Source organism: Orbicella franksi, chromosome 6 (assembly GCF_964199315.1).
Source record: "Orbicella franksi chromosome 6, jaOrbFran1.1, whole genome shotgun sequence".
NCBI classification, from domain to species: domain Eukaryota; kingdom Metazoa; phylum Cnidaria; class Anthozoa; order Scleractinia; family Merulinidae; genus Orbicella; species Orbicella franksi.
In genome coordinates, this window is record NC_138150.1 from 4,040,006 (window position 1) to 4,065,600 (window position 25,595).

Here is a 25,595-nt window from a genome sequence, read left to right on the forward strand (position 1 = left end):
AGGCTATCGTTATTCAAGCAGCGCAAAAGCTATTTAATAACCCTCGAGTTTTGTTACCTGCGTAAAATTAAAAAAGGCTTCTCATGGCTTAAAACTATCGATATCTCACGAAAGTATGCAGCGTTATACGAAAGTGCAACATTTTATGGTCATGTCATTCTCGGAAATGTACTTTCGATGAAAATGTTCGTAAATATTACCTTGCGAGTTGTCAATCTTATTTTTTTCACCTGTTCGGACTTTGCAGCTTGTAGTCTTAAGCAGATGTGTCTTATATTTCATAAGAAGCTGGTGAATCGTGAAAATAGATTCTGCCATTCCTTCTCGTGTTGGCGGTGGGAAGATTTTCTTCAGTGTTTCTTTTCCTCAATATTTCAGTGCCACTGGTATCAAACATTTCACTCAGTGTGTCATGCCCGTGTTTTTTCTCAAACGTTTCTTCCTCAATTTCACATGAAATTTCTACGGATTCTTCAGATCCGGAGTTTTGATTTTCCTCATCGTCGAGGTGCACAGAAAATTCGATGGCTTTTGTCGCCTCCATCTCAAAAAAGGCATAGTTTAACCCGCCCTCCTCGTAGAACACTTCTCTCTGGTAGGAGTGGAAAAGCGATGTTTTGAATCCTTCGGTGGAGAAGTTCCCCTTTGTCAAGTTGAGGCTCTGGTTGTCTGCTTTCGATGCATTCATTTGGCGTCTCTTCTCCTTGATCGCGAGTACGAGGGCATCGACAATGTCGGGAACGCGAAGATAGTACGTAAAGAGAACCACAATGATGACAAATATGATGACCAGAAACGGGGTCAGGTGCCAAGGAAACTGATATGCCGGTGGCGTAACCGAACCATCCGTTGGATGACTTGGAGCTGGACGAAAAATCAGAACTATTCAAACATCTTTCGTAATTTATAACTATAACTGTTGTTTTATTATCTAACCATACCCCTACCCCTTTACAGGGTTGCCACAGTGGTAGGGCTAAAAAATCTGGCCAATACAAACAAACGTCAAGGTCAGTGTTTCGCCATTTATCTTGCATTTAATTGCATGTCAACTGGAGCCCTAGAACATAAATCCCAGCAATAAAAGTGGTAGGGCTATAGCCCTAGCAGCCCCTCCCCCTCCGCGGTCCCTGGTGCTCGTCGGAAATTTTGAAAAGAACCCCCTTAGAGATATAAAGATAATGTTTTGTAGGAATGGCTTGAAATTTTTTCTAAGACTAAGAGGTACCAATTCTAAAACAACGCGTTAACTGACACTTTTTTGGCGAAAGCTCCTGGTGTGGGAGCTTTTGAGACTGAACACACTGAGAGGTACCAGACCCGCTTTTTCAACCCCTAAAAGGTACGACGAGCATCCCCGTCCTGTTTATATGAGAGTCTCCCCCCCCCCCCCCCCGCCCACCACCCGGAACCTACATCCCCGACCAAAACTACAAACAAATGTATGGAAACAACTCCCGCTGTTAAGGAATTGAGGACACTTCATGTGGTCCCAAACAGATATTTTTTTGTTCTTCCCCCGTTAAAACGGACAACTTGGTCGTTTTGAATGATAATCATTCTACGGTCTTGGAATCTGTACTAGTTTGTACACTATTCTATCTTTGAAGAGTCTAACAGCATACGTTATATGTAACAGTTCAAAACCAAACGATTGCTCATTTTTATCACACCCTCTCTTTTATGGACACCCTCGCAAATGACTGTCCCGAGGGTCTCCACTACAACGAGAGTTGGCTATATTGCTCGACTGTCACAGCCAATTGCTAAGAAACAGGTGAGATTACATCTTTACGTGGAACAACCAGGGGTTTCACTAGGGGCCAGGCACCGAACAAATTGACTGGCTGTGAGCCTGGTTTGACCATTTAGCCGAGAGTTTTTCTTATCGAGAAGTTCAATTCAAAAGTTCCGCCCGCCTGTGAAAACCACTGAGATGCCACCCTGCTGAAAAAGTTAATGAAACCCCTGGTGTTCTAATACATTGCACATAAACTCCAAGAAAATCCGGTCTTTTGAGTTTCAGACATTTACTTACCTGTATGCGATGGTGATATAGTAGGAGATAAACTTGAAAATGATGGTTGAACTTGAGAAGATGATACTTGTGACTGTCCTTGAAAATTGCTCGCCTTTTCCGACTGTCCGACAGCAACGAAACTACCCTGTACAGTGGACACACCGTATTCTGTGCTTCCCTTTCCTGTTCTGATAATGAGAGAATCCATTCGTGGAGACTTTGATAAGCTGCGAGTACTTTGTTCACGTGTTTGATCTATGTATGCACCATATGTTCCCTTCACTGTTCTAAGGGAATCGATTTGCAGAGTCGATGATGGATCGAGAGGATTTTGTCCATGTGTTTGATCTACGTATGCACTGTATGTTCCCTTCACTGTTCTAAGGGAATCCATTTGCAGAGTCGCTGATGGGTCGCGAACGTTTTGTCCATGTGCAATTTCTGTGGATGTACCGTAAGTTTCCTTCACTGTTCTAAGGGAATCCATTTGCACTGTCGTTGATCTGTCAGGAGTATTTTGTCCATGTGTAATTTCTAGGGATGTACTGTAAGTTTCTTTCCCCGTTCTAAGGGAATCCATTTGCAGAGTAGTTGATGGGTAGGGAATATTTTGTCCATGTGTATGCTCTATGGATTTACTGTAGGGTCCCTTCACTGTTCTAAGTGAATCCATTTGCAGGGTCGCTGATAATTCGCGAGCACTTCTTCCTCGTGTTGGATCGCTGGATACACTGTTAAAGGTATACGCAGCTCCCTTTGCAGTTCTCATCAGCGAATCTGTTATAGTCTTGGATGAGTTGTGAGAACTTTGTCTATGTGCTTGAAACATAACAGTGTCGTCAGACCTGGTTGATCCACAACACATGGGAGTGGCTCCGGTCGGCGTGACTTGCACTTTATAAATAGAAGTGACATGCTGCTGATGTGATTCAGTATAACTGTCAATAGACATTTGAGTTGAAAGTCTTGTGTAAGATGCTGGAGACGGATATATGTTATTGGACGGGCTGACGCCCATGATATGCTTCCCACGTAAAGTGCTTCCAAGAGTGGAAGTTGTTGAATAATCTGTAGAACAAAAAGATGATACATATTCAGTCGTCTTTGTTTAACAGCAAGAGGTTCCTGCCTGTCTGGCCTGTCTGTCTGCCTGTCGGATAGTCTCTGTCTGTGTGTCTGTGTCAGTCTGTCTGTGAGACAGTCAGTCAGTTAGTCTGTCTGACGGCTGTCTGTCTGTCAGTCTCTGTCTACATGTCTGCCTGCCTGCTCTGCCTAACAGGGCAGTACCAAAATACGTGTAAAAGTGGTCTAATATCTCATTGCTAGCACTCTCTAAATGTTACCTGAAGTCCTCGATAACGAAGAGAACTTATCGCTGATCAAGGTTGTTTTTCCGCTAAAGCTTACAATGGCTATTGTTGACCTATTCCAAATTGGAACACTTTGGGTACCAAGTGGGTCTGTGCTCCTGTAATCTACAGATGTACTGGAGTAGGCTTTTGAGCTGCTACTCTTTGAATTGGAATGGAGATGGTAATTCCATGAGTCCGATGATGACGGTACACTTTGATGGCAGCTCGATATCGATGCTGTTGATGTTGAATAAGTAGAATCAGCTGCGTGTGACGCTATGCCTGTCAGGCTGGTTTGACTGGGGATGTTAGCAATGCTATGTAAGCTGATGTATCGCGTCTTCTGCATGGTTTCTTGGTGAAGACTGTTGATGGTTAATGTACCGATAGGTGTGTCTGTAACAAACGAATCCTCGTAGGATACGTTGCTGAGGCTTGACTTTTCATTTGTGGAACTCCGGGAAATGGTCAACGACGTAACCCGAGAGAGTGGTATGTCTCCTGTCACTGATAATAGCGATTTTCGGGAAGCACTTGTTTTTGTGGACAAACCAACAGTACCTTGGAAGCTGTTTCCGCTCATGGCAGGAACTGCACGAGAAATTTCAGCAGACTGGTGAAGTTGAAAAATTGTTGGTGAAATCACAGAAGTAGAATTGCCACTTGTGAGACTTGATGTACTTGCAAGATTGTGACTGGCTTGGCCAACGGTGTTTGCCATTAACTTGCTATTCAATGACACGGATTTGTGAAAAGGCGACTTAGATTGTGTTAGGAAAAGGGACAAAGTTTGATCCCTTATCAAAGTTGGTATATTCGTCTCAACTATAGTCGAGTCAGTTGCACTGTTGGCATAGTAAGGACGTGAAGTAGTTCCGTCAAAGGGAATGGAACTATTTAATATTTGAAATGCTTCCACTGCGTTAGAAGTTGTTCCCTTGAACAACCTTTGGATTGTTTCTTGGAGTGTCGTTATTGTTGTAAATGGTGTGACGGGAAGCTGACTTAAAGGGAGTGTGATGCGGGACTGGCTGGAAGATGGTGTGACACTACGGAGATTTGAGGGTACGGTAGTATCAGTTTGACTTGAAGACAGTGCAACAAGGATCTGACTTGAAGATCGCGCACCACTGGCTGGACTCGGCGACAGTGTGACACCATATTGACTTGACGATATAATGCCACTAGAAAGAGTAGATGGCATGGCAATGGTTGACATCGGTGAAGCACTGGAAGAGTTGGATCCCGTCCACAAGCCTGCCAATGAAAAAGGACAAAACTGTAATTAATTATTGTTAGAAAGTCGCAGCGCATAATTCATTTTTTTATTCACAAAAGGATGAAATTTATAACTGATGCAGGCTTCCTGATCATGGGACATTTCAGACATCGGACCTGTGAATACATTCCCCTATGAAGGCCACTTTTTGTAATCTACCACCGGACAGTAATACTTCAGTTTTATGATACAGTCAATAAATACTTACTGCCATTGGATCCCAAACAGCTCCGCCTCTCAGTGTCTGCCACGTCATCACAGAACGGTTCCAATCCACTCTCAGGCAGAGGATTTACGCAAGTCCTGGATCTAGCCTGGTTTCCGGAGCGACACATTTGGGTCCAACTTGTCCACTGTGACCAATATCCTCTGACTAACGACAAACGGAGCGAGCATGAGACACTATTCTCCTTCGTTAGAAAACTCTTTTGTCTCTTTTGTAAATTGTTCTGCGCCAAGTCCGACTGTTGGAGTACTGATGGGTGCTTTTAGGGTAAACTTCGTTCGTCAGGTGTCTTTTATTTAAGTCCAGAGACTATAATCTAGATCATAATCTCTTGGTCCAGTTAGAAGTTAGTCTAAGTGTTTATACAGGCAGTGAACAGTGATCAATGGATGCGAAGTCCGATTCAAACTAAGCGTTTCGCTGGCAAATTACCAATGCTAAAGGCTCTAATGGGCTCCAGCTTATCATTCTTCAGAAAACATGACACTAAATAAATGTAACCCTTCTTCTGATATTGTAATAGTTGCTGTAATATGTAAAATCTCAGGCTTTAATTTCACAGCTACATAAGTTGTGTATATAACTGCGATGATCAGTCATCCGGAATTCATGAAGGGGTATTGTTAAATGCTAACTGGGTGCGTAACAACGTTGGCGTTACGTTTTTAACAACATAAATTGTTAGCAAAACCTTTAATTAACACCTCTTTACGAGACGAAGAGCATCCCTGCCCCTTTCACACGGGGATCCCCTCCCGGGTATGACAGTACTTAGACACAACAAACTCAACATTATATCATCATTTCTTTCCACAATGAACTCATGTGTCCTCAAACTAACCTTTAAAGACGTTGTATGCACAACGGAATCCACCAAATTCTTTATCCGGATCCGACACAAAACGTATGCTCATGTTACCTTCTCGTTCAAATGTCAGAGAATAATTTAAAACACCGCAATATCTTCCCAACACCGCGGAGTCGGGTGAAGGGCCCGCCAGTATTTCCATGTAGTCAAAAGGGCAATCTTTCTCGTATTCCAAGGCGATTTCGTCACATTCAAGTGTGATTTGCATGGCGGGGTGGAGTTGTATCGTCCACAGACATTCCATATAGTTTAAATAGTCGTTTGGGTAATTGGGCGAGGTTATGACTCCACTGGTTTGATTGGTATCAACTTGACAGTCTCCTGAAAGCCGGGAAAAATATGCGGTGGAATTCTTACTTCCAAAATGCGATTCTTAATTTATACTCTAAGAAAATGGTTTAGCAGATCAGTTTTAATCTTAATGAAGGTTTCTTTTAAATGGCTTTTTAATTGCTTTTTTCCAGGCAAACTTTGCCCTCTTTAAACGTTTTCTTTAAAGAAGTGCAAGAAAGCTACTTAAGTCTCCAAAATCGCTTAAATCTAAAAACTCTGCCTCGCGGGTTCATGTGAAAGACAATGTGAGCTAGTTGTTTTGAATCATTTTTTTTACTCACCAATGTGCTGTAACTGAAAGCCTCGTTTGGACTCGTCGATGACGTCATCAGAGACAAAGTGTATTAAAACGCGAGTCCCGGATGAAGTGAGCTCCGTATACCCTACCTCCCCACAATACCTCGATATCAGCGGAGACGTCATGCTGTCTCCATCTCTGATCTCTAGGTAGTCTGTGTCGCATGTTGTCTGTTGTGGAATTTACACACACAGTGAATACAAGATCCCTCAACTGCTTTGCGCTTACACGACTCAGTCAACTCACACAAACATCATTTTCCCAAAGTAGAGATTTCATCAGGGTCGAAACAAACGCGCGCGAGTTTTCAGATTAAATGCCTCGGTAGGGAGTCCCATGTGAAAAGGACGGGGGCTCGTCCGGGCAAATTTTAAGATTCCCTAAGAGGTTCCAAAATCCTGCTTTGTGTGCGTGGCTCAATACCTTAAAAGGTACCGCCAAAGCTCCGCCTGTGGACCTTTTGAGGCTAAACACCCTAAGAGGTACCAAGATCGCTGTTTTAAGGTACGACGAGCACCCACACGGGGGAATTAAATGTGGCACGCAGTCGAGATGAATAACATGTAGACGAACTTAGAAAACTGAGGACAAAAATGAACCTACAAATTATACATGGTTGAGTAGCATGCCAATCTCGTTCCCAGAGCCTTCGTTGCCCTTGTCTAGCGGAACGGGGCTGGACAAGGGTAACGAAGGCTCTGGGAACGAGATTGGTAGCATGCAGGTAATCATCTTCTACGCACATGCGCTTTCGAGTTGCGAAAGAAGGCGCGGGGGAATCTTAGGGGCCTGGCCTATCCACAGAACTTATCAGCAGATAATTTCAGAGGAGAATTTAAAGGGGCAAGAAGGCGTAAGGAAGGCTGTAGGTCCCAAGTCTTGCATTTGCCCTTTACGTGAATCCTGAGTTTAGTCTGCAGGCCTTACCTGCAAAGCTGAAATGATTATCCTCACTCTATTTCCCTGAGACACAGATATGATCCATGTAAGACTGGAGTTTGCTGGATAGGAGTCAGGGTAGCCGGGAGAGGAAAGAAAGTGTGCCCACTTTGTTATGTATACTGGATCTGAGGCTGACATGTAATAAAGCAAACGTTGGGCAAACAAATGAACAAACAACAATTACATTTAAAAGGTGAATTAATCAACATGACAAGAGCGTTTTCTTCTCTTGTCCCACCCTCGTGTCATGTTGATTAATTCACTTTTCACATTTCAGTTACCAAGCTTAAAATTCACCAGCTATATTCACTTATCGCAACTCACGATGACTTCGACAGTGCTGATCCTAGCAGTATGCAGGACGCCTGTCACATGTCAACTCAGTTAAATGACCTTGCTCTCCATGAGTTACCGTAGCTCAGCGTATAGAGCGTCCGCCCGGTGTTCGGGAGGTCATGGGTTGTATTCCTGTCGGGGACTCAGATTTTTTTCGTTGTCCCACGTTCTTATCATGTTGATTAATTCACCCTTCAAATTTCATTACCGAGCTTAAAATTCACCATCTTTATTCACTTATCAAACAACAGACCAATTTTGATATATTAAAATTCAGCCTAACACAATAGACATCAGCACGAGGCTCTGAGGAATAGGCCACAAACGTTATAGTTATTCCCCAGAACCTCGTGCTGAGGTCTATTGTTTTAGGCTGAATTTTAATGTGTCGAAATTGGTCTATTACATCTTCCTTCGTACCTTTTTCAGTGCCCCCTACTCTTATCCCATTGGAAGTCTACTCTTTCTCCTATATTCCAGATTTGAAAGGTCCCTAACGTTTTTGCGAAAAATCCAAGTCGTAAAACAAAACGAACCAGAGATTACCACTACAAGACAAAACTCAGAACTTCACACGTCAGTGGTGTAGAGAACTTGTGAAACTGCTGTGACCAAATTTATTCCACTGGTTGGTCACTTAGGCTGTGTTCACACTTGATGCCCGCCCGCGTGCACTGGTGGCTGGGGACCTGGCACATAATAGTGTCGTGTTCAGATACTGGGTACCCCAAAAAGGCTTGAGACGTTTTACCCAGGCACAGGAAATGCGCCCAAATTCTGGTGAGAGAACACGGAAAGAGGTGTGTGGATATTAGTGCCAAGCGAGAATTGTCCTCGGGCACCGTGTTTCAGTGAGCGCCAAGTGTGAACATAGCCTTAGAAACTGATATGATTGAATTTCAATTTAAGTGCCCTTTTTAGTATAAAATCAGTTTGAGAGAGTATAAGCACTCCTTACCCGCTGAAGACTTGAACACAAGAATGCTTGCAAACCAACCGATAAGAATACTACCCTGGAAATATAAATGAGAAATAATCTTTTATTTGCATGGACTTTTACAAGCTCGGTAAGGAAATCGTTCTCCGTTAAAGCAAATAATCAATGTAATGATCAAACGCAATTTATGATCTCTCTGAGAGTGATGGCGCAAAAAAAATACTCTGTATTGGAAGTGTTGAAAAGTTAGTTTGTTCCTTGAGACTGCGGAAACAAGAGTTGCCTTCAATTTAGCCCTAAATACGTTAGAAATAATGGATACAAATGACCTGAAAGAATCGAACCACTGTCACAGTCAAGAGACTTCATTAAAACATTTTTACTTTTTCAGTATAGAAACACTAATATGCACGAATAATACGCTTAATTATTCCAAATATGCCTGAATAGTTTGTGGAATCTTTAACACTATTATTGCGATTATGTAAAGGGACTTATAAAATAGATCAAAGTTCACACTTTCTTCGTGATAATACTGACACCAAACTTTACGTAATTCCACTTATTTTCCACACATCAGTACTATTAATACTGTAGCTTCTGAATGAATGGAAGAATGAATGAAAGACTTAATTTAAGTGTCGATGATATTTAGCTTAAAAAAAATAATTGGGGACACTATTTGCATAGCAAAATATATCTTCGCTTAAAACTATCTTAATTAGTTCAGAAATCATAGTACAATTCAGTAAACATGGAATGAGTGAGTCTTTCAGCTTGATACTAAATGTTTCCTTTCCTTGTAGTTTCGGTAAACAAGGATTCGAACTTTATACGGCGATGTAGTTTCTTGTTCAGGTCTTTAGTTTTCATACCATCCGTTTTATACGTTCGTATGTAATTCACCACATATGCTAAGAAGAATGCTGAAGACTTGCTTGTGAGCGGTTAATTACACCCATAAAAGATTTAATTTAGTGCTGCACTGCGACCTAAGCTTCACGCGAAGTGACCGCGAAACTTCGCATTTTTTTTTTTAAACACACGCGTTTACTTTCCAAGGTCAGAGCAATAAATATACTTAACGTGATAAAACATCGCAAAATTAATTTGTTTCCGCAGAAAACCGCTACTTTATTTGCATGGTGAGAGAAGTTTGATTACGTACTTCAACATATAATTTTAAACCATCCCTTTACCTTCATCTTTCCCAAAAGTGTGTGTTTCATTCCTCGGATGATTAAATTTCACGCCCAAGCCATGTTCTCAAAACTGTTTTGCATCGGGTGCAAAACAATTCTATATAATCTTGCCTCGCAAAACAATTTTCGCCTTGATGTGCCGACACCCTATAAATACTTAATTTGCGGTCGGAAAGCAATCGTTCTCAGGTGCGAAAACGCAAGATTTGTGATTTGTTTTTCTGCCAATTAGTCTAAACTCCATTGATTAATCTGTGGATTTTTTGTTTGGGTTTACTACGTTTAGGGGGATAATTGACAAAGGCAAGAACGTCACTGTAAAAAAAAACCTAAAAGGAAAACTGATTAGTATGGGGAGAATTTCTCTCTTCAGGAGCTATCTCTATACAGCATCGGCGGAATATATAAGTTGTATCGAAAATGGGTTGGGACTTGTGTTTTGAAAAGGTTTGGAGTGCTTCATTTTAAAAACTTTCAGGGTTTGTTGCACACTATGGTACCCCTTGGGGTACATTTTTCAAGGTCAGCCGCAAACTGAAACGGGAAGAACTTGCCGACAGAACATAAACAAGTTGTGAGCTGGTTCAACAGTCGCTACCTTATAAGAGTTCCTATTCATTGAGATCCCAAGACACATTTCCGTGCTATCTGCTATATAAAGTCGCATGTGCCGTTTTGCCTTTGCTATGTGTCCGATAGTCCCTTAAAACAAGACGGAAGTTTTGTGTGTCATGCACGCATTCATGAACAACTTCAGTAAAATAACAAACAACTTCTACTTCCCGTGAATTCGTTACAAAATAATTAGATAGATTTTGACGCTAATTCCATTGTCTTCTCTTTAGTTTTGACTATTCAGCGGTAGCTCTAGATCTTAGTCCTTGTTTCTCTCCATCATGGCGTAAGTGCTTATCTTAGTAAGTATGAAAAAAAAAATTGTCTCCCATTAATAACGGCGTAACATGATTAATATTAAATAATTTTTGTTTCGAGAATTGATTTGCAAGCTATCGAGCATTGCAACAGTATCACCACGCTGTTTATGTTTTACTCATAATGCGTAGGAATTTTTGAACTGACTATGCATGGGTAGACTAATAAGCTACAACTTGGAATAGCCTGTGAACAGGCTCTCTACTTCACTCTCAGCGGGCAGTTCCAACTCAGTCTTTCCAGCCTTGGCTGGAGCTTGTTCACAGGCTACAACATGGACTCACTACTCTAACCACGCCTCTGTAATGTCTCGTGAACTACGGTAGCGAAACGGTAATGCAACAATTTGGAGAACGTGGTTTCCAAAGATTTGACATTTTCTGTCCTACAGTTTCAACATTGACAGCGAAGACAGCGAGAACCAATCACATCTCGGAACACTGTTCAGTTATCGATTACTTTAGCCAATCAGCGTCGAGTAAAACACATTTTCCATAGCGACCTAATGAAGTTAAAGTGAGCCAATTGGCAGATGATACTAATCACTTTTGCGAAGATATTACCTCTGTTGACAAAGCTCTCTGTTTAGTTAACGACTTTGCGCCAGTTTCTGGTTTAAAACTCAATGTCAAAAAGACCAAGGCACTTTGGTTGGGTAACAGAACGACACCGTTTTTCCTATAGTGACTGCAGCAATAACTGGATCGGTTCAGATAAAGGTTCGGCCCTTTGTTTCGGATCTGGTACATGTACGTGCAACAACGGAGCTTTAAAATATAACTGATTGAATCACAACTGAACCAAAAACAAAGGTTTGACTTGGCCGGAACAGTGCCCCCCAAATAAAGGGAACCATTAAGAAGTAACAACGATTAACCATGGCGAGGATCTGGAAGAGAATTGCAATTTGGGAAAAAATTGAAATAATACAGTGATACAGTATGTCATTTAGTTCAAGGATAATGGATGGAAATTACAGCGGAAGCCGCGGAAAAAATGTTTCATCATCGATCCTTAACTGAACACTTGTCTCTGGCTGTGAATATTCGATTCAATTCCACTTAAAAATATTTTATTCACGTAAAACGGAACTCAAAACTAACATCCGCTTAGCGTTCCTTTTTCATGAGTCACATGAAAAGAAATGTGCTTTATCTCACTAGTTCTTAATTCTTTCACTTTCCAAAACTGGATGGTAGAACTGCCTCTGATACTTCGTCTGATTACAGAGGATCGGTCCCATCAGCTCATTTTACACAAGACCGGTTTCAACGGACATTGATCCGGCTCAGCCCAGCCAGTCTGACAGAAGTCACACCGTTATGTTCTTGTGGTCGACAAACTTGTATCTGGGGAGAAAGTTGGTTTTGCGTGTATTTTGGAGTATAAAACTAAACGCTGCGAATTAAAATCGGTGGAATTGCTAACAAGTCACCGTAAAAACCGTCGAAGATGCTTGGCTTTTAGAGTACGTGATTCACCGGATGGATCTTGAATATTAAACCTCAAGAATTTGCCGGAAAACATGCTGTTGTGACGTGAACCTAGGCAATAAAGGTGGCTAATAGAAATGACCTACAAAGGTTAATCAAGAATTCCACGAGAAACTCGTAAAATGAATCTGCTCATCAGTTCAACAGCGGTTATATAATCACAGTCATTATATAACCTCACGTTTAATGGCCTTTAATTGTCGAGCAACGAAAAACAAAAGAAAGTCTAGGCACCGTTCTTGAAATGATAAGTACTTTTATTTAAATCTCTGATACGATGGCAGTATTTGACATCATTGCTATACGGACCACTTGAAAAACAAAAAGATACTTGACAAGGCCAGGTGAACTGATCATGGCCATCAAAGAGGAACCCCGACTCTACCAAATCTGCAAGAAAAAGAATTGAAAATTCACAAATGATCATCAATGTATCGACCGAACTATTCTATAGCGCTAATGAAACAGGAACCATGGTGTGTTTCTGTTTTCTTGTAAGAAAAATTCGGAACGACATTAACATTGTCCTTTTGCGATTCTCCTTTGTCGAGGTAATAAATAAAACTATTAGGAGATCTTAATTGATTAGATAATAATATTATAAAAATCAATACAAAGTTGGCAATGTCGAAGGCCATGAGGCAATTATGATTAAAAGATGGCTTGCTATTCAACAATAACAGTAAAACATATTCAAAAAAGAAAAAGGTCACGGCCATAACGTGAACTCAGAAATCTTCGGCCAATAATTCGTATCTTCAAACTAAATCTCAGTAATTGGTATATTTGAACAAGTGGCTGTCACTGAGCAAATTCGACTATTGAAGAGCTTTGCATCTTTGCTAGCTGACACGGAAAGAAAATCCAGGACTTTTATCTTAGTATGTATATTAGAGAACAATGCTACAATAAATAAGGAATGGTCTCTTTTAGTTCGCGGTTTCTCTGTTCAAGAAACCAAGCCGTTACATTCTTGGGAAAACAAAGGCGATACAATTGTTGTATGGAGGTGTCTGTAAATCTAGTCACGCCAATTATCCTTCGTATTATCGTGTGAACCAATCAGCGCGCGCGCTTAAGCTCATAACTTATGAATCCGCGTCACTGCGATTTCCGATTGCTCATTTTGCATATGGAGGTCAAGATTACCCAAGATTTCATCTTCTTCTAGTTATCGCTGCACACAAAACAACAATTAGGAAACATGTCTTCTTATTCAGAAACTTCGAGCGGTAAGCTTTGATTTGGTGCTTGTAGAGTTCTGGATTTGATAACTAACTGGGCAAGTTTAGTGTCCTAAATGATAAGTCGCGACCGTATAAATTCTCGCTTGTTTGCATGCAAAGCAGCATTGACCTCAAGGGCTAGTTGCTATCTTTCGTTGAAGGCAGCTAGCTGATTATTGTTTATTGCTTTGAAGATCGTTTTTACTTGACCCGGCCGACTGTTAAAAGCAGCCCCTAAATGAGAGCATGCATGATTTTAGTCGTTTAGCGACATATCTCTCGGAATCTTTTACAATCATTGAATTCCTGATAAATGTCATTGATTGCTATTTAATACTGCACTTAAAAATCTTAAAATATTAAGAGAATTGTCGACCGAAAACAGTGTTGGGTTTGAAGTGTTCTTGAATTTGGCGAATAGAAATTTAAACGCTCATAATTCCTTGTTTCTAAACAGAGGAGAGGAGACGAAGAAGACGAGAACAACGCGCTGAGCAAGACACATCGGAGGAAATGGTGAACTAAAATATGCATACTAAACATAATTGTCACATTGTTCCTCCAACTTTACTCCTTCTCGAAAGTAACAGTCTCTTCCAGCCTTGATATTGCTTTTCTAACCAAAGAACCGTGCTTGAAAATCTATTTTAGCCAGCAATCCTAGGAATTGGTTGTTTGGTGTCGAAACAATCAATAAAATTATAGGTACATTCCTGAAGCGTGTCAAGACCTCCAGTCGATCGACACGAAAAAGTACGTATTTACAATTGCAAAAGCTCGATTTTAAGCGTCGCGGACTTTCCGCTTATGGTTGCTCCTATTGTTTGCACTCGCTTGCAAGACAAGATTTACTCGTCGACAAATAACTCTACGTATATATCGTGTCCGTGAATCTAAACGTTGTTATTCATTATCTTGCTTTAATGATCTTATCTCCATCAATGGCTTGCGGTAATTGGATACAGTGTGTTCGTCAAGAGCTCGGCCGAACTTTGTTCAATACTCTGTATGTTCTGTGAATAGAAAATCCATGTTGATAGATTTATTGTAGATGTTAGGCAGTCACTCTCTCGTCTCTCCCAGATTAAATCTAGCGTTTCTGATTGCTTGATAATCACACTGTGAAACAATTTTGATTGGGTTTCGACGATATTATATATTCAAGTGCTGAAAATTATGTCCAGAATGTAACAGAATGAGTGAATTAAGAAGCAAAAACCTAGCATATATACACAAGTGTGACCAACATTTCCCCCTTTTTATGGACTTTGTGGGGAGGGGAGGAGATGTTACAGATGGTTTCGGTGGAAAGAATATAAATTACGTGCTACACTTGAGTATAACTGTGCTTTACATCACTCAAGTGCATAGCATGTAAAAGCTTTAATAAGGCCCCTTTCTATGCTTGACAAAATAATGCTAATTTGTTGCCATTTTGGAACAAAGTTTATGTTTTTCCTGATCGTACTTATGAAGTACATGTACAGTGCACGTACTAAAAATACTCATGTAGATAATTTAATTAATAGTTTTATAATTACATTTAATTTAGTATTAATTTGTTTACAACAGACCAAAATTAATACGAATTCTTGCTTGTGTACATGTACGTGTACACACACAAATGATTACCTTCTAAGAATATTTATGGTTTTCATCGACAGTATCATCAAAAATCAAGAAAAAGACATCTAACTGTCAATTTTACAAAGCTATGCTTTTCGCATATTCTAGAAATGTAAAACAAATCCCCATGCAAAGTTTAATATCAAATCAGTGTGTCATTTCAGAAATGAAGCAGTTTGAAATTTCTTATGTTCCAGATGAAAGTGTTTATAAATATGATCTGCCACAGGAAAAAAAAAACCCTTGCCTACATACATGTACTCTGAGTGTCAGTTTTAAATGTCCACAATTGATAACAATTTAATTTAGTATTTACCTGTTTTTACCAGACCAACTACAAATTTTTTGTACGTGTAAATAAATGCATACACATCAGTGAGATATATGAGACCACCCCTAGTTTCATTTGAGTCAAAATTTAGAGCGGAAATACACGTGCAACATGTAACAGTCAATTTTTAATTTGCATATTCCACAAATGCACTGTCAAGCAAATCTCTACATAAATTATGATATCAACTCAGTGAGTAATTTCAGAAATGAAGCATTTTGAAGTTTATGATGTTCCTGACAAATTTTGTTTGTTGAACTGCCACAAAAAACTGCAGATACCTTACATGACAGCTTTCATTTTCTTGAAAATTATTTTTCTAATTCATGTACAAAGTAACTGGTAACAGAAACATCTCAAAGCTATAATTTGGGCAGACTGTTCCATTTGGTCTGGGTCCCTTGTACCTCAAACCTGTTAGTTTTACAATGTAGCTCATGCAAGAAAACCATTTTAGAAATTTTTATGACATCTGCAAAATACATTGTATATCTGTACGTCAGGAGTCTGGGAAGAGTATCTCCAGTTCTCTCACATCTGTAGTCATTCCCAGACTCCCCTGAAAACCACTCGCAATCGTAAAGTTGTGATTATTAAATTAAAAATGCATTATTTATTTTATTGTCATACGACCTTCTAATTTAAGTTCTGGGAATTTTATGCTACGTCAGGACAAAATACAAAACTCACTGGCATTTACAATTCAAACTTACAGGAGGTCTATTGTTTTCAAAATTAATATTTTGAAATTCTTGTGACTCACTGTCACAGTGGTAAGAGTTTTGTCGTAATTGTACATCAAGAGAATATCCAGATTTCTGTAAATTTATACACTATAAATTCATATTTCATATCGTGGATTGCCACTATTTTTCTTTTGTCCTTCGAGTTAAAAAAAGTATTAACCACACTTGTCTCAACAATTATACAGTAGCTGCATTGTTACACTGTTGTTAAGAAAGATAAATATTCAAAAGGGCATGGTCATGCTTCATTTCCTGTAAGTGTTTTCTGTTTCAATTTGTAGATGAATTGAGAGTTTATTTTACTGCTTATGCAGCTTAAAAGAGTACTCGGAGTTTTAAATGAACTGAAACAGTGTAAAAAGCCAACTTGTCTATGAACAAAAACACAGTGTGCACCACAGCTGTGCACTTCCGTAATGGGGAGCTGGCCGTCAAAATGTAGTTGCAAAAGCTTCTAGATCTTTCTTCAACATCACTCTTTTTGCATAATAGTGTACTAACAAATTACAAACACTAACCTGTTCTCCACTCGCTACGTTCAGCCTTGATGTGAATTTCTCTCCTTTTGCCTTTGGGTTTGAGAACTTTTCTAGTCAGCCCATCTTTAGAAAACAGTTCTGAATACACATGTATAGCTGCTAAGCTTTATTTGACTTGTGCCATCAAGTTATTTTCAGATTCTTTTCATTCTTAGTCACAAAGGCTCCTTCTATCACAAATACATGTCAAGTTGCCTTCTTCATTGTGACATTTGCTTCCCTTGGATAAGCTTCTGAAAGGAAAGCAAAATAGAAATTTAAATTGTACAATGGAATGGGTCTTCTTTTCTAGACAATCCTACAAAGTAATAAATTATATAAGGTTCAAAATTTTTTAAGGGTTATTTTTGTAATCCCCCTGATTATCAAACGCATCAACTTGTACTATCATTTGCAATCCAGTGATTTACAATGAATCACTAGTCAGACTGTAAACTTGTGATGAACATGTAGATGTCTTGGGAAAGCTGACTATCAGCTGTTAATGTAGTTTGTACATGTATGTAGGTCTACTAATTATCGAACTATGACCATCTTATCTGGTAGAACATAAAATATAAATACCTGAAGAAAATCATCCTTTACTATCTACGATTTTGTGTTTTCTTAGCTTATTTGAACATTTACAATTATGTACTTTTATGAAAATCTGAATCGTACACTGCCAATTGCAGCTGGTTATCAACAACATACATCCACCCTGCATGATCTGTACACTAAGATTTGTAGCTAAGGTCATACTATATTTTTAAACAGATGACAATTTCTGTGCTTGAACACTTACATGCATGTCCTTTGAACACCTCTTTGCTTCAAGGCAGTAGAGTTGAAAACCTCCAGTCCTCCACTCTTTTCTGTGTGATGGAATGTGACATCTCCATTTTCCACTCCAGAGTTGCGTGATACTTGTGAGTGCAAACAACAACCTGAAACCTTAGATCTCATCAGTGTCGCAATTTGATCCTTGATCATTCTGTTCCAAATTTTGTAAGTTGGCACTGCATGAAAACATTTCTAAATGCACTCTGTTGCTATTTTAGGAATTGTCTTTTCATATGAAATGTTTAAATTCTCGTTCTCAGGCATAGATGGCGTAAAAAGTAAGGAAAACCAAGTTGGGATGTAACATGTCAATTAGTAGCCTTGATGTTTTTTGTGTTGCCCCATGACATCTTGAACAAAGGGCATTGATTGAAGCTTGGCTCAACAATAAACTGAACTTGTTTTGTTGTGAGGGACCTGGGGCTGATGGAACAAGAGATAGCCAAAGAAAACTAATGAATGTGTGGCAGAGATTGTCAGCATTCCACAGGCCAACAAATCAATACATTAGCAGACGCCTTGGCTGCTGTCCTGTACTGCTCTCCTGAAGCTCTCTGTCCTCTGCCCTTAAATTTGCTGTGATCTTCACAGAGCTCATTCACCAAGTCAAGGTTTCATCTTGAGTGTTGTTAGTTCTGTGATCCTTAGTCTTCAAAAACTGAAATGGAGGTATGATTTAACTTTCTTTTGCCTTTGTGAAGTGTGGAATTGTCACATTATACCGAGCAGAGGGAAAGCTCAATGGAGGTTGGGTCACTCCCTTTAAATGATCTGTTTTCCAACTCTTTTCCAAAATTCCTTAAGTGAACAATTGTGTGAGATAAAAGTAAGCTCTTATTTCTAAACATAAAGCCATTTCATTCAGAGGACATGAAATTGCACTAAAAATTGTTAAGCCATTGGATTTCTGTAAGTCTGGTCAGCTCACGGAGCTTTCATTTATGTAAATTGTTTTGTTTACACTGGGATAATCTGTAGTTCAGTATTTGATCATTTTTAACATGCAACTAAAATTTCCTCTGGAGAATAATTCGTTATGTTGTTTTGGCTGTGTTTATAACACGCATGTGTGCAACAGATTCCATAGACAAATTTCCATTTCTCTTTGTATAGAATGGAACACTGTCTTATACTTGTATTATTGCTACAGTAGGGCTCTACTTGAGCAAATAAGTATAAATCTGCTTAGCCGAGGCAATCTGAACTAAAGGTGAATCTGTGGGATTTCATTACTCTTGAACCATGTTCTCAATATTTATTTTATTTACTCTGTTTGTGTCTAGCCACTTTTGGCATGTGGATGCTACAATATAAAGGCTTTAAGCCAAATGATAAAAGCTTAAGATAGCTGCTGGGTGCTAATCCTGTGGTAAATTTGCATTCTCCTCACAGCAGCGTCCCTTTTATGACTTATATTCAACTCTGTGTAATGCCTGAAGGTATTGGAGGTTTTAATCTGCTTCTTTTGTTAAAGAACCTTGCATGTATTGCAGCTCTTGCTGTTTACATGTATTCTATCAAAACTACAGGAAGCAGGCATTCTAACTTCATAAATGTTTTTCTTGGATCTGTATTTAACATTCTTCGAGAGAAGGGTATCTATTACTGTAATGAGTGAGAAATTATAGTAAATTCTTTTGTTTTGTTGAACCTTGAAAAAGTTCTAAGTTGAACTCAAGCAAAGGCTTACCATACAAACATTTCTGGACAAGACAATAATTACAGGCTTTTAAATTTTTCTCTATATTTGGTCATAGTATTTGATTCACTGGCTTTTTAGCATATTCATCCATGCAATGAATCAGCCCAGAGGTCAGGCCATCCAATGACCCCACCCAAATTCTACAGCACATTCCTGAAGTGTTTTCTCTGGGCTCTGTGGCTTATCTGCTAAATTGTGGCTCTAGATTTCCATACAAACTGATTTATGTTCCAACAGTTTTTTCCTGTAACAAAATCTAGTGAGAATTTGCTCTGAAAAATCAAAATATCTGTGTGCAAAAGCATTAGAAAATTGAAAGAAGAGGTGAAGCACATTAATTGTAGTGTGACATTGCTGCTCTTTATTTATATGTAAAGCTGCTTTGAATGTTTAACAGAGAAGAACAGTTGTTAGCTGTTGACATAAAACCCATGAACTCTTCATTATTTTGATCTATTCCTGCACTGTACAGATTAAGTGTTAAGTTTACATTAGATGAAATATATTCTTTGGTTAATTTGGCTCTTAGTCATTGGAAAACACAAGACAGATATTCCAATTGATCACTCGCTAATTTGCATTTTTATCCTGTTAATAGTAACTTTAATTTGCAGAGCCAGTGTTCAGCTGGTTGAACCAATTTCTAATAAATGACTTAAATTACCTTGGTTTCATAATTTATATCTTGTTGTTAGATGAATGTGTACCAACAGGAAAGGGAATCTAGTGTTTTTATTTTATTTTTTTTCCCTTCCCCGTTTTGGATGTCAAAATTTCACAGTAATCAATACATTTTTTGTACAAAATTACACTGCTTGTACTAATCTCCAGAAATTCTGTTGCATGTTATAAAATTAGAATTTAAATGTGTATGAGGTTTTAAATCATTGATGATCAAAGTTCTCAATTGTGCATATATATGCAGGATTCAATTTTAAATAACATTACACATTGAATTTTCAGTATTATTGGCATGGAAAGTCTTTGACAGTATTTGAAATATTTTGAACTCAAATTTCGACATAGATGTGAAGTACATGTAAATGTAACATCAGTTGAATGACAACTTTTAACAGTTGGTACACACAGAGCAGAAACTACATGTACATGTACATCGGGTTTCATTAGGGGCCGGGCAATGGACAAATCGAGTGGCTATGAAGATGATTTTGCCTGCCTGGTTTGATCATCTAGAGGAATCTTCTTCTTCTAGAAAAGTTAGTTTCAAAACGTTTTGTCTGCCTGTGAAAACCAGTTGTCCTCCTGCTGAAAAAGTTAATGAAACCCCTGTGTACATGTAAGTTAAGTTAATAAAATTTTAGTCTGGTATTGAAACTGATTGCTTTAAAGAGCCCGAAAAATCTTAAGACAGGAAGCAAAAACACGATGACAAAATTATGAACAGTGGACACCACACTATTCAGGTCAAACAAATATTTCAATTAGACCAGCTTTAGAACTACATGTTCATCACAGAATAAATCTATAGTACATGTTGTTGAGGTGCAATCGCTGAATGCTAGTTACTGGTCTTTTATGAGTCTTAGCCAGGGTCATTGTGTTGCATTCCTGGGCAAGAGATTTACAACTGTACATGTAACTCTCTCTGGGGACACAGTGTTTGGAGGTTTTTAGCATAATTTTCCTAAGACACATGCCCACTGTCTTTCTCAAACCATCATCACACCAACTTTTCATTTTCTTGGAAGTGAAATCCAACAGTAAATAATTCATGCTTAAAACTTCCTCGTAGGACGAAGCGGCTAAGAGAAGAGAGGCACGCAGAAAAGAACGTGAGGCACGGCGTGCGGAAAGAGATGCAGAAGATGCTGCCGATGAAGAAAAGAGGAAAAAGGAAAGGGAAGAAAGGCGAAAAAAGAGAGACACAGGAAAAGGTGTGTTAACATGTAGCTGATCTGTAAATTTTGTGAAAAAACTTCAGATCATGCTGTTTTTGTTAGTGACTTTCCAGACACTACTGCATGCATATACATGGGTGGTTTGACTTTGTGTGCGGCCCATTGACCTGAAATTTTAATTTACCAATCAGGAGTTCAGAAGTTGGAAAAATTGTTCTGTCCTGGGCCCTGTTTCTTGAAGGTCCCAAAAAATTTTCACATCCGGAAAGCCATGGCGAAATCTCAAACTTTATGATTACAGAACTTTTTTATTCACATATTCTTAGAGTGAACCTCTGAACTAAAAATGGCTTTACAGGCCCAAAAAGTTTCCAGGGCTTTTATGAAATGGGCCCCTGACGTCAATCTATGTTAACAGGATAGGCATTCAGCAATTGGGAAACGTTTTTCACTAGAGACAGCATTGAATATTCAGAAGAAGAGAATCATAATTCCACAAAGGATACCAGATTGTCAAAAGTGAAAAATATGAAACATGTTGTGTCTCTCAGCTTTAAATTTCGCACCAAAACTGGGTCACCCGCGTCCAGCAGTTTACTCTTACTTGAGTGTTGCTGGGTAGGAAAATAGTTGTGATATTTGAAACAAATTTGTTTCTCATCATTTTAAACCCAGAATTCTCTAGTTAAGTATCAGAAGAGGCCAAAGGAACTTTAACATTGTCTTCATTTTTGTTTGTTTTGAAGAAAAAGACTATTACCATGTCATTTCTGTAAGACAGTTTGGTCTTGACTGCAGCTCATACTGCAGGTGCAGTTGCCATATGCAAGAGATGCACTGTGCACTCTAACTACATTTACATGTGTACCATGGAATGATGGAGAGACATAGTCATGGTACTGTATTTTTGTTTTCTTACAGACGAATCTGCTGAAGAGAGTGCATCAGCTCGCCGTCGCCGTGAAAGAGGTAAGCCTATTACTTCTAACAACCATTGGAAAAATTGCCATTTAAACTTATACATGGAATGATCTTCAAGTTAATGTAAACAGTTTTAATGTACATGTTTTAGATGACCCACAACAACTGTCGGTTACAATTACAAAAAAAAACGTAATCTGTGTGATATTCATGTAATTCAGAGGCACAGGTCTAGGACAAATGGTGACCTATTTCCAAAACAAAAAGTGCCTTGGCACAAGTTCGTACAGGGGTCCAGGGCAGTGCTCCCCCAGGAATATTTTGATTTTAACTCCCTTAGGGTTTCCGAGTTGTTTTGAAAAATCTTACTGATTTCATAAATTGGTGGAAACCGGTATGGATCCGCACCTGAATACAAAACTAGAGCATTAAGGGCTAAATTCCAACATACCGGTAAGAATGAGTGAATACTGAATACAATAGTGATGGAAATAAAATGGAAGACTTAGGAATGGAAAAGTTGCTTGTTTAATGAGGGTTTTTCCCACCCTATATGCAAGACCTTGATTTTAAGTTGGGAAGGTGTGCAGCTGTCCAAGCAGCTTTTGAAAGCAGCAATCAGATCATATTGTTTTCTGGTAAGATCAAGTTATTTGTGGTTTTCTATCATGAACAGTGTAGATGTAATAATGGTACTCGCTAATTCTAGAAGGTTGTTATTTTTGGGAATTGAATAGATATACTTTCAAACTTCACCCAAAACCTTGCAAGGTTAACCTTACTTTTAGGGGTGGGAAGGGGGGGGGGGGGGAGCAGGAGGGTGTACTTGTGTCTTTTGGCTGAGAGGTAAATAATAACAGCTATTATTAAAATATATTAACACTAAGATAATTTGGCAATCACAAACCTGCTCAAGAAGCATTCCAGTATGTGCTGTACCTTCAAAGTTAAGCCTGTGCTGGTTCATTTTGCTCAACAGAGGAAGAAGAGAAGAGAAAAGCTGAGGAGGAAGCAGCAGAACAAAGGCAAAGAGAAGAAGAAAAGCGAAGAGAACAAGAAAGACGAAGGCGCGAAGAAGAGGAAGAAGAGGAAAGGAGAAGAATGGAGGAGGAGAAAAATCGTCTAAATCAAGATCATGTTGATGCAGATGAGGGTGATGAAGAGGAAGACGAGGAGGAAGAAGAGGAAGAGGAAGAAACCATCATGGATCGACTAAGTCCCCAGAAAAAGCGTAAGTAATAACTTATGTTCACCTTGATGTAACACCATCCATTAGATTCTGAAAAGGTTTCACATTAGTTGTTTTCGGTAATACTTTAATTTATCAACCAAAGAAAGTGTATCTTGTTCTAAAAGTCCGCCATATGGTGCCTGAAGAACAGTGGAAAAACTCCCCAAAACGTCGCGTTTTAAAGACATTTTGACCTCAGAAGAGTCCTCTTTAGAACTAGATTTACTAATTATTTATTTTATATGTGAATATGAGAGGTTCTGAGAGTTTCAGAAAAAACTATTACTTCTAGTTGTCTTTGAAACTTTGGTCACTGAAGATTTTACATGGCTTTTCCAACAGAGGCAATTCTTGAGGGGCTGGCTAATGAGCTGCGCCGAATAGTTGAAGAGCGAGAAGCCAAGAGTGTGCCAGCTTCCCAGCAGGAACTTGACGAACTTGACCTCAAACTGCGCTCCCTTCGAACACAGCTGCGAAAAGCAGAGGAAAATTCTAATGTGCTTGCAAAGCAAAAGAAAGAACTCGAAGAGAAGATCAAGAAAAATACAAATGATGTAAGTTGTTTTCAACCTTGTTCCATATTGTGCATTTTGGTGTTCTACATTGGTACAGTTAAACTGAATTAAGTAATCTTCTTGTTGGATCAGACTATCCACTGGACAAATTGCTGTCCAGTGGATAAGTGTTGACAAAACACTGATGGTGATTTATCCACTGGATAGCAGTTTCCTGAGGGCCATTAGGTTATCATTTTTATTACTGTCAAATGTCACCCTCGTAAAATAAAGTCTTACTTACTTACTTACTTACTTACTCCCTTTGACCAGCTGGAGCCTTTGAGACTGCTCATGTGTTGCATGGTTAAATAACGACTTGCACATGTATGTTTATATGTGAAAAAATGCAAATTACAGTTGAACCTCCCGTAAGTGACCACCCAAAATGTCAAGCCTGGGTGGTCGCTTATGGGAAGTGGTTGCTTACGAGAGCTTAGACCATATTTGGCATTAGCATAAGGTATTTGGCATTAGCATAAAGTAACTGCAGAGACTTATCCATGTTTTACATGTTTTATTCATGTGAAAAGTCGATTTTGAGAAAAAATCTGACACTTCCCATTGAGAAATTTCCACCTCTTGAACATCTACTATCCAGGAATGTGATAATGTTCCAACGCCTTATTATCCAATTTTTTGCTCTATTATCTGTCCATTGGTTGCTTACGGGAGGTTAAAAACAAATGAAAATTTCATTTTTTAGCTCTAAAAGTGGTCACAGTCACTTACAAGAGGTTTCAAATAATAACAGTGATTTGACTTAGAAAATTTTGGTATGTTGGAAAACTGGTCTCTGACAAGAGGTGGTAGCTTGTGAGAGGTGCTCGCAACCGGAGGTGCGACTGTATATGTACGTGTAGAAGAAGCACAGGTTGAGCATCAATTTGTCTGATTGTTCAAAATGAAGATAATATGCATTACCGGTAGTATATGTAGGCTACAAGTGCATATTTTGTCGACGTTGCTGTCATCTTCATCATTAATTATCATCCTTTGTTTAACAATGCAGGTGAAATGTGTTTTGTTTTTCTTTTAGATCAATCATCTTCGTACCCAGGTTAAGAGCACGGAAGATGAGAACGCTCGTTTAATTAAGGAGGGAAAGTAAGTTACTCATTGTACATAGTACTAAACTACGTGGCCGCGTAGTGGCAGGTCTAAAACACAGGTCATGGGTCACAGGTTATTATTGTTTTTACCAATACTGAAACAACCTTAAACCTTGACTTATACTAACCTTAAGCCTAAACATTGTCTTAGTGTAGTATTTAGGCCTAAGGTTAGCATTAGGAAGGGGTTAGGGTTGTTCCAGTATCGGTAAAACAATGACGCGTGACCTGTGTTTTAGACCCTAGTAAGCTTAAAACCCTTCGACTTTAAAGGAAGGTCTTGGAGGTCCGGTGCTTAACTTGACGTAAAGGAAATCTCGTTTGTCAATGAGATAAAAATGGTGTCGGGAACTTCTCAGGTAATTTGCGACTCCTGTGAGCTAAGCTTACATGTTGTACGCTAAACCATCAAGGATCTCAGGTTACACGAGCTTATCTCTACGCTTTAGATCTCTTAAATTACTCGTGGACTGAATTAAACATCTTTGGGCCTGATTGTGTACTTACATGTAACATATCCTTTATGATTACATTAAAAACATACCTCTGTCAAGAAGGGTAAAGTCAATTCCTCCGTGAATTCCTCCCATGAAGGATGAAAGCAGCCATGTTACCTTGTCACGTGACATTCGATTGCGGGATTCGGCTGCAGTTAGGTTTTTGTCGGGGTAGCCCTCGGGGTATACTGTGAAAACGTAATGAAAATT

The 25,595-nt window shown here is 39.1% G+C and overlaps 2 protein-coding genes across 2 annotated transcripts in view; one reads left to right on the top strand and one right to left on the bottom strand.

The window, feature by feature from the left end:
- LOC145489135 (uncharacterized) lies at positions 1 to 16,740 on the bottom strand. The gene is made up of 9 exons (XM_081468049.1): positions 16,667 to 16,740; positions 8,613 to 8,667; positions 7,304 to 7,449; positions 6,360 to 6,546; positions 5,719 to 6,066; positions 4,860 to 5,024; positions 3,364 to 4,629; positions 2,039 to 3,088; positions 1 to 864 (listed from the first exon to the last, which is right to left on the bottom strand). The coding sequence occupies exons 4-9, from the start codon at positions 6,499 to 6,501 to the stop codon at positions 272 to 274; spliced, it is 3,564 nt and encodes a 1,187-aa protein (XP_081324175.1). The 5' UTR covers positions 6,502 to 6,546; positions 7,304 to 7,449; positions 8,613 to 8,667; positions 16,667 to 16,740; the 3' UTR covers positions 1 to 271.
- Positions 13,301 to 25,595, top strand: part of LOC145489143 (uncharacterized) — a 14,722-nt gene continuing 2,427 nt past the window's right edge. Inside the window, exons 1-7 of the mRNA XM_081468058.1 lie at positions 13,301 to 13,451; positions 13,903 to 13,961; positions 20,965 to 21,106; positions 21,992 to 22,039; positions 22,971 to 23,222; positions 23,565 to 23,776; positions 24,816 to 24,883. Coding sequence (XP_081324184.1) covers positions 13,424 to 13,451; positions 13,903 to 13,961; positions 20,965 to 21,106; positions 21,992 to 22,039; positions 22,971 to 23,222; positions 23,565 to 23,776; positions 24,816 to 24,883 — 809 coding nt within the window. The 5' untranslated portion in view covers positions 13,301 to 13,423. The remainder of the gene's footprint in view (positions 13,452 to 13,902; positions 13,962 to 20,964; positions 21,107 to 21,991; positions 22,040 to 22,970; positions 23,223 to 23,564; positions 23,777 to 24,815; positions 24,884 to 25,595) is intronic.